The sequence below is a fragment of the Lathyrus oleraceus genome, chromosome 5 (assembly GCF_024323335.1).
Source record: "Lathyrus oleraceus cultivar Zhongwan6 chromosome 5, CAAS_Psat_ZW6_1.0, whole genome shotgun sequence".
NCBI classification, from domain to species: domain Eukaryota; kingdom Viridiplantae; phylum Streptophyta; class Magnoliopsida; order Fabales; family Fabaceae; genus Lathyrus; species Lathyrus oleraceus.
In genome coordinates, this window is record NC_066583.1 from 249,298,767 (window position 1) to 249,312,235 (window position 13,469).

The 13,469-nt window shown below is 28.4% G+C and overlaps 1 protein-coding gene across 2 annotated transcripts; it reads left to right on the forward strand.

Moving 5' to 3' along the window:
- The first annotated feature begins 499 nt into the window (after positions 1-499).
- On the forward strand, positions 500-5,289 carry LOC127083549 (protein ROLLING AND ERECT LEAF 2). 2 transcript variants are annotated; one of them, XM_051023859.1, is made up of 6 exons: positions 500-664; positions 1,633-2,802; positions 3,002-3,073; positions 3,427-3,641; positions 3,903-4,126; positions 4,291-5,289. In XM_051023859.1, the coding sequence occupies exons 2-6, from the start codon at positions 1,692-1,694 to the stop codon at positions 5,042-5,044; spliced, it is 2,376 nt and encodes a 791-aa protein (XP_050879816.1). In that variant the 5' UTR covers positions 500-664; positions 1,633-1,691; the 3' UTR covers positions 5,045-5,289. The 2 variants fall into 2 exon arrangements, with proteins under 2 accessions (XP_050879816.1, XP_050879818.1); XM_051023861.1 differs by having other exon boundaries at positions 658-825.
- Positions 5,290-13,469: the final 8,180 nt, after the last annotated feature.

A 13,469-nucleotide genomic window follows, 5' to 3' on the forward strand; every position in this document is an offset into this window, starting at 1 on the left:
AGAATCGAATCCATATCTAAATTTAACATGAACAAATGTAATTTCTCATGCATTAGCAAACATAATACTTATTAATATATTCAAACATCAACATTAAAAATTGAATTTAGATTCCATATTATTGTCATTTGATACTATAATTGATCTCGACTATTGATTTAAAATCGGATATTTGATATTACTATTAATTTCATGATACAGTTGATCTCGACTATTGATTGAAAATCAAATATTTGATATTATACAATTAGTTAATTTAGATGAAATATCTGATATTATCACACATTGCAACACCCAATCCTTTTCAAAAACATACATGAAAGGGAATGACAAAAGAAAGAGATAATTACATGGTTAAGCAAAGTGGCACAGTTTTGATAAAGATTGAAAAGGAGAAAATCTTGTGACTAGGATCTTTAGGTTCCTTTTAAGCACTTGGAGTGGGGTCCACATACACAACATGAGATGTAAATGTCTTTATATTATATGCCTTTTGCATGGACCGATCAACACTTAGTCAGCCGATTCATCCATCTTATTCCCTTTCTCTCTCCTCTCTCTAGAAAGAACAAAAAAAAAACACTAATCCCTTTCTCTTTCTTTGTCCATGATTTTCGCCGGAATCCAATTCCTCCGCGTGTACCTCTGAATCAGTGCACTCTCGGTACCTGAAATTTCCAAACTTCATTAAATTCTATTCCTTTTGTTTTTTGTTTTCGTTCTTCTGTTTGTTCTGTTCCAACGAATACATGTACTGTGCCATTTAAGTTTGATCGAAAAACTTTCGAGTTTTTGAGAATTACCCATTTTTTGTTTTCCTAATTTGTAAGTGGGTTTGTGTTTTCTTTCACTTTGTTGCCTTATTTACTGTCAAATTTTATTTCTTTATGCATCTCAAATCACTCTGCTTTTTACTGGTTGTGAAATTTACGTTTCTCTTGTTATTCTTGTTTTCTTAATTGGGCTGTTTTTTTTTCTATCTCTATACATATTTTAGTGCCCTAATAGTGTTTATAGAATATGTGTGTGATGAGGAATTGCTGTTATATGGGTTTTGTTTTTGTTTCTATGCTATATTGGGGTTGGGTTGGGTTGGGTTGGATGATTTGCTTGTGGGAATATTCATTTCATGTCTTGTCTGACCATGTTATTGAGAATGAGATGTTTTATTCTTTGACTGTGGTTGTTTTGCTTCAACAATTTCGTTGTTGACTTAAGTTTCTAGCTTATATATAGGAGCTTGTTAATTATAATAAAGTATATGGTTGTTCACTGGTGGTTTAAATCATGTAGAAGTTAGATGGTAGTGCTTTTACACAAATTAAGATAATAAGTGTTTACGTTCTCGTAGTTATTTTACGATTCTTTTGTTATTTTGTGCGTTATTACTTGTGGACAAATTTATCTGTCGGCTTTTCTGTCAAGATGTATATTGATGACAATGAGCCATAGTTATAACTATGACACGTGCACCGCTTGTTTAGACTTGATGCTAGTGACTGTTATAATGTTTCAGAAGTATGGTTTTTCAATATAACGATACATTCTGAGCTGTAATTTTCGTGTTGTTTCCACTTGTGTATAATTGATCTATTGCTTCTGGAATACATTTGATACTGAGTTAATCTGCAGATATAAGTCTCGCTCCAAAGTTTGCGTAAAGGGAAAGGAAAGCTACTGCTGGGATAATAATGGGGGCCTCAAGCTCCAAACTGGATGACGATAAGGCACTCCAACTGTGCCGTGAAAGGAAGAAATTTGTTAGGCAGGCACTTGATGGGCGTTGCTCGCTCGCAGCGGCCTATGTTTCATATGTCCAGTCGTTGAAAGTTGCAGGAACAGCTATGAGGAAGTTCACAGAACCGGAAGCGCCAATTGAATCTTCCTTGTATACGTCCACTAATGCAACGCCCGAGCCGCTTGCTTTTAATGAGAAAACCCCATCTCAGTTCTCATTCTCTTCACCATCTGCATCACAGCGTATTGATCCACATGAAACCTTTTCTCCAACGCCCTCTCCTCCCAGCTCTACTAAGTTCCAAGCTAATCATATGAGGTTTAGCAGTAGTTCATCTAAAAAGGTAGAAGAAAAACCACCTGCACCTGTTATAGGAACAGTAACATCATCGAGTGCTCCACAAAATGCCGCTCCCTTTACTACCGAAAGGTCTGAAACAGCGGCATTTGAAGATTCTTCACTTCCAAATGGAACTCAACCATGGGATTTTTTTGGTCTTTTTCATCCTATGGACCATCAATTTTCTTTTCAAGAAGGAAAGGGAATGCATCGAGATACGGGAATTGCCGATGATATAGCAAGATTAAGGGAGGAGGAAGGGGTTCCTGAGTTGGAGGACGATGAAGAGAAGGTTTCTTCTCAAGAAAGTGAGGTCTCTCATGACTCTGAAGATGAATTTGACGATGAGCCTTCCACAGATACCCTTGTCCGAAAATTTGAAAATTTTAATAGAGTAAATGACCATGTTCAAGCCAATGGATTTCATGGCACGGATAAGCCTCAAGCAGGGGATTCGGTTGTGAATGAGGAGAAGGAGAGTTTTGTCTCACCTAATGTATCACCACTAAAGACAGCAACTATTGTATCAGCGTTTCAAACTGAAACAAATAAGTCAGTGGAGAAAGAGAATCACTCGGAAAATAAAGTTGCACCTAAGGACTTTTTTGCAAGCATGAAAGAAATTGAATATCTCTTTGTTAGAGCATCCGAATCTGGCAAAGAGGTTCCAAGAATGCTTGAAGCAAATAAGTTACACTTTCGTCCTATATTTCCGGGGAAAGAAAGTAATTCCTATAGCTCTTTATTCTCCATATGTTCCTGCATAAATGTTTATTATTGAGATTCTGATACCTGTATGACTATAATGTCCTGTTGTTCTCATGATTAAAGTTCATTTTTCTGAGATTTAAAAAAAAATCATTACCGTACTATGTAATTTACTTCAACATAATGTTTAACCATGGAAGTTCTTAATTGTAACAGATGCTTCAATGGGGTCCTCATTTTTGAAGGCCTGTTTCTCATGTGGGGAAAACCCAAGTCAAGTTCCAGAAGGTACTCTTATTACTCTTTTTGTTTTTGCTCTTTAATGTCACCCGGACCTTGCCAACCATCTTGCGTTGCGTTAGCCATTATTAAATATTGATACCGTTAGCGATATTCATGAAATTATTGGAACCTTTATATTAAATTCGTGTATTAGTGTGTTTCTCTTCGACCTTTTTTGTTAGTATTATTCGAGTTCCTATCTTTCTTTTTTTCTCATCTTGGTATTTAACTGCTCTTTCACGAGATATGAGAATAGTGGCTCATGAAACACAATCCATACTTACATTATACTCATTGTTGTTTGTTGCAAACTGTTTTTGTGAATTCCGTGTCTAAATTTTTATGTAAAATTTTCTTAGAACCTGCTCAAAACTCGGTCAAGTACTTAACTTGGCATAGGACAATGTCATCTCGATCCAATTCATCCAGAAATCCTTTGGGAGCAAACTCAAAAGATGATATAGACAACCCTTCAAATAATCTCTTTGATAATTTCTGTATGATCTCTGGAAGCCATGCATCTACCTTGGATAGACTATTTGCATGGGAAAGAAAGCTCTATGATGAAGTCAAGGTACTGTATACTCTTTCTTATCATCAACTTCTATTGGCTTCATTAACTTAACAATACATACATAGAATAACGAGCTAATTCTTTAAGCCCCAATACTAAACACTTAATTGACACAAAATAGCTTTGTTATTCTTCATCGGTATCCTGTCTTAAAAGTTAAAAATGAAACCTTCTTAATTCTTTATAACTTTCTTATCTGATTTAAGATGAAAATTTCTCTATATATTTGCTAATTTCATTGTTTATTTCTGCTAATTACAGGCGAGTGGGGTGATCCGAAAGGAATATGATATCAAGTGTAAAATCTTGCAGCATCTGGAATCAAAAGGAGAAAAGACTTCTACAATTGATAAAACCCGTGCTGTAGTTAAGGATCTGCATTCAAGAATCAGAGTTGCTATTCTTAGGATAGATTCTATATCTAAGAGGATCGAGGAATTGCGGGACAAAGAGCTTCAGCCACAACTTGAGGAGTTAATTGAAGGGTATGATTCTTTAGATTCCTCTTGTTTTACGGTTGGGCTTTTTCATGCGGTTAACATGTCATGCTATAATAACCTTTGAATATGGATCAACATGTTATGATAAATATGAACTTGTTGGTTGTTGCATTGGTGTTTCATATGATTCTACTTTGCTTCGGTGTCAGGTTAAGTCGGATGTGGGAAACTATGTTCGATTGCCACAAGCTCCAGTTTCAGATTCTGTCAACAGCATATTACAACAACCATGCTAGAATCACCCTGCATTCCGAAACACGTAAACAAATTGCGTCCTATCTTGAAAGCGAACTCCATTTTCTTGCATCAAGTTTTACCAAGTGGGTTGGAGCTCAAAAATCTTATCTAGAGGCTATAAACGGATGGCTAAACAAATGCGTTTCTCTTCAACAAAAAACCGCCAAGAAAAAAAGAAGGCCTCAACCTCCACTCCTGAGAATGTATGGTCCGCCAATTTACGCCACCTGTGGTATCTGGTTGGATAAGCTCGGCGAATTACCTACCCAAGAAGTCGTAGATTCCATCCGAAGTTTAGCAAGTGAAACTTCCCGATTCTTACCGCGTCAAGAGAAGAGCCATGCTAAAGTTGCAAAACATCCTCATGTAGCATCATCCTGGAACACAGACATCGGCAATGAGTCATCAGATAATCTATTGGGAGACGACGCCTCGGAGGACTGGATGTCGGGTTTTGATCAATTTCGAGCAAGCTTTATAAGATTTCTCGGTCAGTTAAATAATTTTTCCGGGTCATCTGTCAAGATGTACATGGAACTCAGACAAGCCATTCAGCATTCCAAGAGTCACTATTATCATCATAGATCAAATTCTCAGACTCAAGAGGATCATTCAAAGCCAGAATCTCAAGTTGAAGAGTCTGAGAATCAAAATTCCAAACAGTAAAAAGATAGTTGCATTTTTGACTTTGATACAAACTTCATTGGTTGATCATACTTTATATCACAGTTTAATCTTTTCAATAATAAAAGGAAGTGGTGAACTTACAGGTTAGGTAAATGGTGTAATTACAGGGGTTTCTGTTAGTATACAAAAAGAAGGAACTTGTAAAGTGTCATTTTTGTACACAAAGCGTGTCTTGTAGGACTTAATTTTTATCGGTATAAAAATATGAATTAACTTTTTAATCATATAGATTTTAACTATATTTGTTTTAAGTAAAGAGTATCATCGCCGTTTTAATCATATATTTAACCTTCTTTTTAACATTGACATCACTTTGACCACGATTGAGTAATGGTATATTTAACAATCTACTTTTACTTTTAATATATAAAAGATAATTATCACCATAATTACTTAATTACTCTAATTACAATCCATAATACAGCTACTTTCATGTTCCTATAAGTACTTTCATTCTAAACTCTATTTAATTATTACTAAACTCTATTTCGTACTTAACTCTATTTAAACTCTATTTAAATAAATTATTTATCTTTAAATGACAAAATGAATTTTTTTTTTAATAATAAATATTACCGTTATTTTATTGTTGTTGCAATCTTATCATTCCAAAATAAAATTAATATTCTGAAATCAAATTAATTATTATTGTAGTTTTTTTGCCAAATATTATCGTTACTTGATTTTCTTTAAATGATAAAATAAATTTTTTTAATAATAAATATACTGATTTTTTAAGTGGTCTTTCTGAGATGTCAAACCGAGAATATGAAAAGAGGAAGAAGTAATATGAAACGGTTTGATGAAAATTAGGGTTTTATTTAATTGAATAAATTGATATTATTATTATTATTAATATTGTTATTTATTAATATTTATTATCATCATTATTAATCCCATTTACCCACTTAATAACTCAAAATATTCCAAAACCACTATTCCAAAATCACTGACAATATTATACCATTTTAACTAACTCTACCATTTTACAATTTAATAAAAATATATATTTAATTGTATAATTATATGTTATTAAATTATAACTTTAAATTAAAAATAACTATTTAATATAGTTGATTAATATTAATTGAGTAATTTAATATTATTGTTAATTTACCTACCAATTAATTATTATTATTGTTATTATTATTATTGATATTTACCCGCCATATATGATAAGAATATTTTTAAAATTTAAATAGTATATTTATTATTTGATTTAATTTAATTTAATTGAGATCCAAACTCTATAAATTAAAATCGGTTACTTATTATGAACAATAATATAGGGTCATTCCAATGCCAATCTATTATTAATTGAATTTTACATAGATGTACTTTTGCAATAACACGCTGACATATTGAATCTTATACCGCTGTTATCTTTGCACTAACATATTTTATTCTTTCAACAGAATAATTATAGTAAATACGTACATTCTGTATACCGAATTATAATAAAAATGTATTAAAATCAAAAGCAATAAAACTGTTTACAGTAAATAAAAATATAGAATAACATCTTAAAATTCTATTCTATTTGATTATTCATTTACTTATTACTAATTTATTTATTATATAAAAATATATCAAATAAAATTTTAAATATATGTTGTGTCATTAGCATTTATTTCAACTTTTGATTTATTATTGATTTTTTATTTCAATGAATTTTTCTTTAAATATTTATGATCATGAAGAAATTAGACTATATTTTTATTTACTGTAAACAGTTTTATTGCTTTTGATTTTAATACATTTTTATTATAATTCGGTATACAGAATGTACGTATTTACTATAATTATTCTGTTGAAAGGATAAAATATGTTAGTGCAAAGATAACAACGGTATAAGATTCAATATGTCAGCGTGTTATTGTAAAATTACATCTATGTAAAATTCAATTAATAATAGATTGACATTGGAATGACCCTATATTATTGTTCATAATAAGTAACCGATTTTAATTTATAGAGTTTGGATCTCAATTAAATCAAATCAAATCAAATAATAAATATACTATTTAAATTTTAAAAATATTCTTATCATATATGGCGGGTAAATATCAATAATAATAATAACAATAATAATAATTAATTGGTAGGTAAATTAACAATAATATTAAATTACTCAATTAATATTAATCAACTATATTAAATAGTTATTTTTAATTTAAAGTTATAATTTAATAACATATAATTATACAATCAAAACGATGTTATATATGTGTAACATCAAAGGTTGGATCCTTTTCAGCATTTTGCCACACACCTCTATCAAATTTATATACTCTTTTTTTTCAGGTTATTAGGTTTGTAATTTTATAGTCATCTAAATTTGCAGTTACATTAATTTTTGAATTTTTTTCAGTGAAAATGAGTAGAAAGGTTGATTCTGTGAAAGACATCAATGACTCAAAAGAAACTTGACGTTTTGCTGTTTGAATAATGGATGTTTGGAGTGTTGTGAATAATAAGGGCATTGAACATTTGGAGATGATTGTTATGGATTCCTTGGTAAATTGCTTTTCTTTTTTTAAGTATAGATTTTTGTATGATAGTTAGTAATTACAACAAAATGCTTTTTTGTATAACATATAAAAAGAAGATTATTTTCATTTTGTTAGGGTGATCGGATTCAGGTCCTTATTCGTCATGACCATTTACTGAAATGGAAATAGGTCATTAAGGAGAATATGACCTGCATTATAAACAATGGCAGTGTCTATAACAATGATTTTCAGTGGAAGGTATGTGACCATTCAAAAAAAATTATGTTTCTTGGTGGTACCACAATAAAGGCAATCGAACTTCAAAATATTCCACCTAAAAGATATTTCTTTAAAGATTTTGGTGAGATACTTCAAGGCAAATGCAAAACCGATAGACTGGAAGGTAATTTAAATTCTATTATAACTTATATAACTTATATATTTGCAAACACATTCAATAATGAACCTTACTTTAATGTAGATATTATTGGTGCTGTTAGTGAGATAAACCATATCCAATCCAACACTCCGGGGAAGAAAGTTGTTGTTTCTGTTGTGCTGAAAGATTTGAAGTAATGCGCATTGTTTTCATAACTTATATAAATTTATATATTTTGCATCACTGAATCCCATCATATAATATTGTTTATTTATATTGCAAAATAGGGGTAATTGCATAAATTGCAATTTATGGGAAATCTATGGATCAAAATTTTTGGCTTACTACAATGATCCTAAAAACAATGGAGCTATTGTAATTCTGCTCACTCATGCAATGGTAAAAGATGGCCAAGGTATTACACTATCATACTTTATAAATACATAGCTGATTTGTATTTTTCATTATACGTTCAATAATTTTTATATTAATTATACAATTTACAGTGTCAAATGCATGGAGTGGTTCCAAATTGTTGATAAATGAAGACATCCCTGAAATTCAAGATTTTATGTCTAAGTATGGATTTTATTTATTTATTTATATTCAGATTATTATACATAATTTTTAATTTCAAAAACAATCTTATTTCTATAGGTTGCCTACTAATGAACAGAAGGAGAAGCCTACTCAATCTGCAAAATCTCTTTCTAATTGGTCTGGTGGTTCTCAGTATTCGCCAGTAGAAAGGTTTGTTCATAATGCGAAATGTATGTCCTTAAGTCAGTTCTGCAAAATCAAACATGTAAGTTGAATACTATAGAGCCGAATTTATCTTTACTATTACAATTATATTGTTTGCTTTTTGAAATTAATATCATTTTTTATTTGCTTTTAGGAAACTTTATGTGTTACTGTAGCAACCACATTGAAATTTGTTGTCTCAAAGTATGAATGGTTTTATTATGGTTGCACAAGGTGTTCTTCGAAGGCACCTAATCCTGAAAAAGCTTATGAATGTTCATGTGGGCAAAAAGTCGAACAGCCTATACCAAGGTACATATAATCTAGATGAATTGCAAATAAATTTGGTAATGGATTTGTTATTAATCATATTATTTTCTTCGTTTAAAATACTATAGGTACAAGATTGAGATATATGTTAGCAATGGTGAATCAAAATATCGATTTGTATTCTGGGATTCCGAATGTGCTGTTATACTTGGAATGACTGCTGAATTTATGCATAACTCTATGGTGGAGGTACATTGTTATACATAAGTTAAAATGTTAATAGTTTATCGAGTTGTAAAGTTCAGATTATCACTCATGGTTGATATTTTATTTTTCCATTAGAATGGAGAAGATGATCCAATGGTTTATCCTGATGAGCTTGAAATGCTGTTGAATAAGAAAATGACTTTTAGAGTTAAGGTGCAGCCAACGTTTTCCCAAGCGTCTGTTTGGAAGCTTTGTGATGATGAAGCCTTTGTTAAAGAGATTGAAAATGACTACATAGTAGAAGACGTATAATATTCACTTAATTCATGTATTATTTAAACATTTAACAAGTATAATAAATATTCGATGTTTCAATGTGCAGAATCAGTCTAAAACTGAATATGCAAAGTTGGTCCCTAACAAAGAAAATTTGGAAACTTCCGCAGTAAGTATCTTCATTTGTTAACATAATAATTTTCTATGATAAATATTGTATTATTATAATTCATTTTATATCTGACAATTAATTTTTTATATTGCAAGCAAACATTATCTGCATCTGGTGAAAATGATCCTGAATCAATCATTCTAATGACTCCGGCTAAGGATGTTGTAATTGCTGACAAGGGTGAAGAAGTTGATTTTGAAGCGTCTGGCGCTACGCAATTATCAGGCACCAAACCATCCAAGAAATTAAAGATAAAACCATCTTCTTAATTAGAATTTTCGGAAATTTGATATTGAAATATATTTTATGAACTTTTTAGCACCAGAATGAGTTTAAGTATGAAGTTGTTAAGAACATGATATGTTTTGGTTATAGGATGTGTTCTTACTTTTTTGAAGTGTTTATTTTGTGGGATTACAATTGACATTTATATTTCATGTATGGTTTAAAGGATGATAATGAGTATTTAATTCATGTGTGTGAAATTATTCAAAATCCTATGTTGTTATGTTGAACATTGTGTTTTGTGTGTTCTTTCAACTACAAATTTTATATGAGTATCATATCTTCAAATGTTAATAAGTATTTTAGATTGATAACAAAATACGTTGTCATCTTATGAAATATGTGTATACGACTAAATTATAAATAGATTATTGCATGTTATGTTTGGTTTCAGCATGCTTAATGGTGTTAGAAATTAAAAAAACAATTACATAAAAATTTATTATGAAATCCTTCAAAACTAATTATAGAAAACACATAGAAACACATTTTTTTTACAATTTTTTTCAAAGTCTAATACATATGTTAAAATTGCAGGTAGTTCAGAAATGTTGGAGCAATGTTTGAATCTTGCATTCAACTGAATTAAGGATTTATAAAAAAAAACAAGGTATAATTATCATATACAATGAATTGTCTTTTGATTGGTAATGGAAAACCTACATTGTTTGTTTGAAATGATTAAGTTAAGCATGCAACTATACTTTTTACCAATCTCACGTCATCATATATAGTATTATAACTCAACATATTTAAATTATTTATTTGCCAAAATATAGTTGGGGGTTGAAATGAATAATTATGTCCACTGCCTCCTTTCTATTGACTAGGTCAGTGGAGTATTAAAATAATTCAGCCGTAAGATAATTAATGTTATGCATGATTTGTAATAAATCAATAAGAATATCAATTCTTTATACATTTAGTTGTACAAGAAAATGATTGTAAATAATTAAAGTGGGCTAAGAAAATGGGCCCCATTAAATCCCACTATATATTATATAAAATATAATTAAAAAATTGATTTAAATATATCAAAATACATTAAAAGAGAGTTTTTCATTGGGTAAGCTGATGTATGATATGAGTAATTTCCAATGGGTGAATTATTTTATGGATTTTGGATAAAAAGAGAATTTTGAAATCTTGAATTATGGTGTGGATTTGGAATAAGAGATGGATTTCCAAAATATGGGGTGTTTTGTTGATTTGGGATACAAAGAGGACATCCATCATTTTGCATAAAATTGGAGCATGTGTTATGTTGATTGAGGTTCATTTTCAAATGAAATGTGTACACAAAAAAATTAAAATTAAATAAAATAAATTGGTCAAATTTAGACTAGATGTGAGTGAAAAATGTGATAAAATAAATTACCTATTTATACTACTAAAAAATATTACCGTTATTTTATTGTTGTTGCAATCTTATCATTCCAAAATGAAATCAATATCCTGAAATCAAATTAGTTATTATTGTAGTTTTTTAAGGTTGCGGGCAAGTTTTGAATCATCACTTCCTAAAAAGTTGCAGGCAGGTTTTGTATAAACCCAGTTTTTTAAGGACCAAAGAATTGTACGAAGTTAAATCATTTTTGTTGCTGGACTTATTTCTCACAATTTTAACTAAAATTGTGAACCTTTTGTTTCAATATATTTTGTTGCATTAAACCTTACTGTATCAATTGCAATTAATTTCAACATTTGGTAGTATTCATTACTATATTTTAAAACAAATGAGGATCTGGTATTTCTTTTACATGGTTTATGTATTTTGGTTAAATAATCATTTATTATGAAGGTAAATCTCAATGATAAATGGAATGTTTATTCATAACATTAACAATGGAATGTTTATTATATATCAATATATCAATAAATTGTAAAAATATTTTTGTATTATATTTTTTGATTATTTCCTTAATATAGTATACAAAAAAATTAAGCAAATTATATTACTATAAATTAATAATGTTTTACTTTATTATGTCCAAAACTGGAAAAAGTTATTTGTGGAAATTTTTTGAACCCATTTATTGATCATTTAACATCCATTACATTAAAAAAACTCTTATGCAATAAATTTGTGTACGTTGATCCAATTATATATATATATATATATATATATATATATATATATATATATATATATATATATATATATATATATATATATATATATATATATATATATATATATATATATATATATATATATATATATAAACAAAAAAATATATTATATTTTAATTTTTTAAAAATAAATTATTCCACTTGCGCGACCCGTGCGTTCGCACGGGTCCTTTACTAGTTTTAGAAAAATATACACTCAATTTGATGTTTATAATTGACGGTGTTATTTTCACACATTATATCTAACAATTTTATAAAAATATATATACTTTCAATTTGATGTTTATAGTTGACGAGAAGAATATATCTTTCTTCTAATTATAATAAATATGTATCAAAGGTGAGTCATATAGTGCTCATCATAATCGAAAATATGTGTTTGAGAACTCATATATGCAAAATAGAACCACAACACTTTTTATGTAATAAAAATATGACAGCATATCATATATCACATACTTTATATTTCATACATCACCATTATTTCCATTATTTTTATTGTGACATCTTCTAAAATTCATTTTTATTTGTTAAAAGATCAAATAACATGCTATTCTTTTGTTAAAGTCATGAGTTTGAACTTTAACAAAAACAAAAATATAGTAATATAACAATTATTTTTTAATTTTAAAATATAATATTTGCTTAAATCTTATATACTATTATTTTTTTAAAAAAATAATTTTTGAATTATAAAAAAGAAAAAAATTGATATACTTTTTTAATATAATGTCTAAATTATTTTAAATAAAATAATTTAATAATTCAACAATTACTTTAATATATTTATTCAAATTTTAAAAATAAAAGAGATGTGTGAATCTAAACACTATTAAATATTTTTTGTTTTCTTAATATCACAACAAAGGTAAAAGTTGAAACAAATATTTTTAGTCTCAAATTAGTTATTACACAAATTTCGAATACTTGTCACTATTTATTGATATTGAAATATCATAGAATATACAATATTTTTCAATTATATTTATATACTTCACTGTTACATTCTTCGTATTACGACAAATAAATAAACTAAAGACAAAGAATAATGTTATTGGTGTCTCAAATATGACCGTCAAAACAACACCATAATCAAAATATAAAAAATGACCACAAACAATATCTTTTAGAATTATTAAAATTTGCAAAAATTAAATTCTAAATATCACTGTCAACTTACATATATATATATATATATATATATATATATATATATATATATATATATATATATATATATATATATATATATATATATATATATATATATATATATATATATATATATATTTTAATTAAAATATTTATTTATTTATCATATTGTTTATATTATAATTTATAATAAATTATTATAATATAACTTTTTAACCATATTTTAAAAAAAAATATATAATTTAAATTGAATATAAATCAAATAAAAATTAATTTACAACCGCACGTGGGTCT

Excerpts from the sequence above, each read along its gene's own strand:
- LOC127083549 (XM_051023859.1), top strand. The coding sequence starts at position 1,692 with ATGGGGGCCTCAAGCTCCAAACTGGATGACGATAAGGCACTCCAACTG. Across the intron at positions 3,074-3,426 it reads CCCAAGTCAAGTTCCAGAAG|AACCTGCTCAAAACTCGGTC; the intron begins GTACTCTTATTA and ends AAATTTTCTTAG. Across the intron at positions 4,127-4,290 it reads CTTGAGGAGTTAATTGAAGG|GTTAAGTCGGATGTGGGAAA; the intron begins GTATGATTCTTT and ends CTTCGGTGTCAG.